The sequence below is a fragment of the Penaeus monodon genome, chromosome 23 (genome assembly GCF_015228065.2).
Source record: "Penaeus monodon isolate SGIC_2016 chromosome 23, NSTDA_Pmon_1, whole genome shotgun sequence".
Taxonomy (NCBI): Eukaryota; Metazoa; Arthropoda; class Malacostraca; order Decapoda; family Penaeidae; genus Penaeus; species Penaeus monodon.
This window is the reverse complement of record NC_051408.1, coordinates 6679337-6680319: the sequence shown is the minus strand read 5'-3', so window position 1 is coordinate 6680319 and position 983 is coordinate 6679337. Positions and strand designations below refer to the sequence as shown.

At 61.3% G+C, this 983-nt stretch overlaps 1 protein-coding gene across 1 annotated transcript in view; it reads right to left on the bottom strand.

Annotated features, from left to right (window-relative positions):
• The window catches only part of LOC119587746 (fidgetin-like), a gene marked incomplete in the record, with an annotated part of 25220 nt that overhangs the window by 4370 nt on the left and 19867 nt on the right, over positions 1–983 (bottom strand). Inside the window, 1 exon segment of the mRNA XM_037936432.1 lies at positions 1–86. Coding sequence (XP_037792360.1) covers positions 1–86 — 86 coding nt within the window.

The window sequence follows — 983 nt, the reverse complement described above, 5'->3', positions numbered from 1 at the left end:
TATGCGCCCTGGGGCAGGTTCTGCTGCATGTTGGCCAGCAGAGCCTCGAACAGCTCCAGGTCCATGCCGGCGCCGCTTGAGGGGTCCTGCGGGGGAGAAAGGGACGCGTTAGGGCTGTTGGCAGGGACGCGCAAGCAGTAGGAGGACACACGGGCTAATTCAGCGACCGGGTCCTAGGCATGGACACCGAAAGCTAACACACACAATTGTAGCAATGATCAAGACCCAAAAAGGCAACAGGTGAGCGTGTAATCTCGTGTGAGTGTGTAAGAGTGCGCGCGAGCTGCAAGGTGGGTTTAGTATGTCGGGCCGGGGGAGGGGTCACTGGCCCTGCCCGCTGCCCGAGTCACCCCCCCCCCCCCCGTCGATCCCCTTCCCTGCAACAATCCCCAGCCAGGTACCGTTTGGCGCGGCCCATCGCGATCGATTATGGTCTCGGCATTCTTTCGGTTTCGACAGATTTAAGGTTCCGGAAAAAGTGGTATTCTTTTCTCGTGTAATAAATATGTACAGAACGTGGGGTCTGCAACGCACTAGGAAACCGCGCGCCCCGGATCACCAGCTGCATTCCTGCATTTGCAAATGGAAGTAACACGCGCGCCCGCGCCGTCGCCGTCATCTGTTGCGATCATTAGCCGTTGTTGCGCGGCCCACTAACACCCTCCCGTGGTCAGCCGCAGCGCCGCCTGCCACTGCGCCCTGCACTGCCGGCCCGCTACGCCGCCGCAGCGCCGTCCCGCGCCCTGCAGCCACGGCCGCAGAGGTCCCGTACGGCGTGCAGACATCGCGACTCCGCTGCGCAGCCCTTCCACGGGCGGCGGTGGCGGGCTAGCGACCAATAAACAACAGTCGGGCGGGCCAACTCCCGCTAAGCCTTAATCAGCCGCCTAACACTGCCAGCGTGGGGGCCGGGTTATAATTATTACACACCCGGGTATTAAACCCACAACACATCCGGAGATCAAATTGATGGCTGGCGCTGA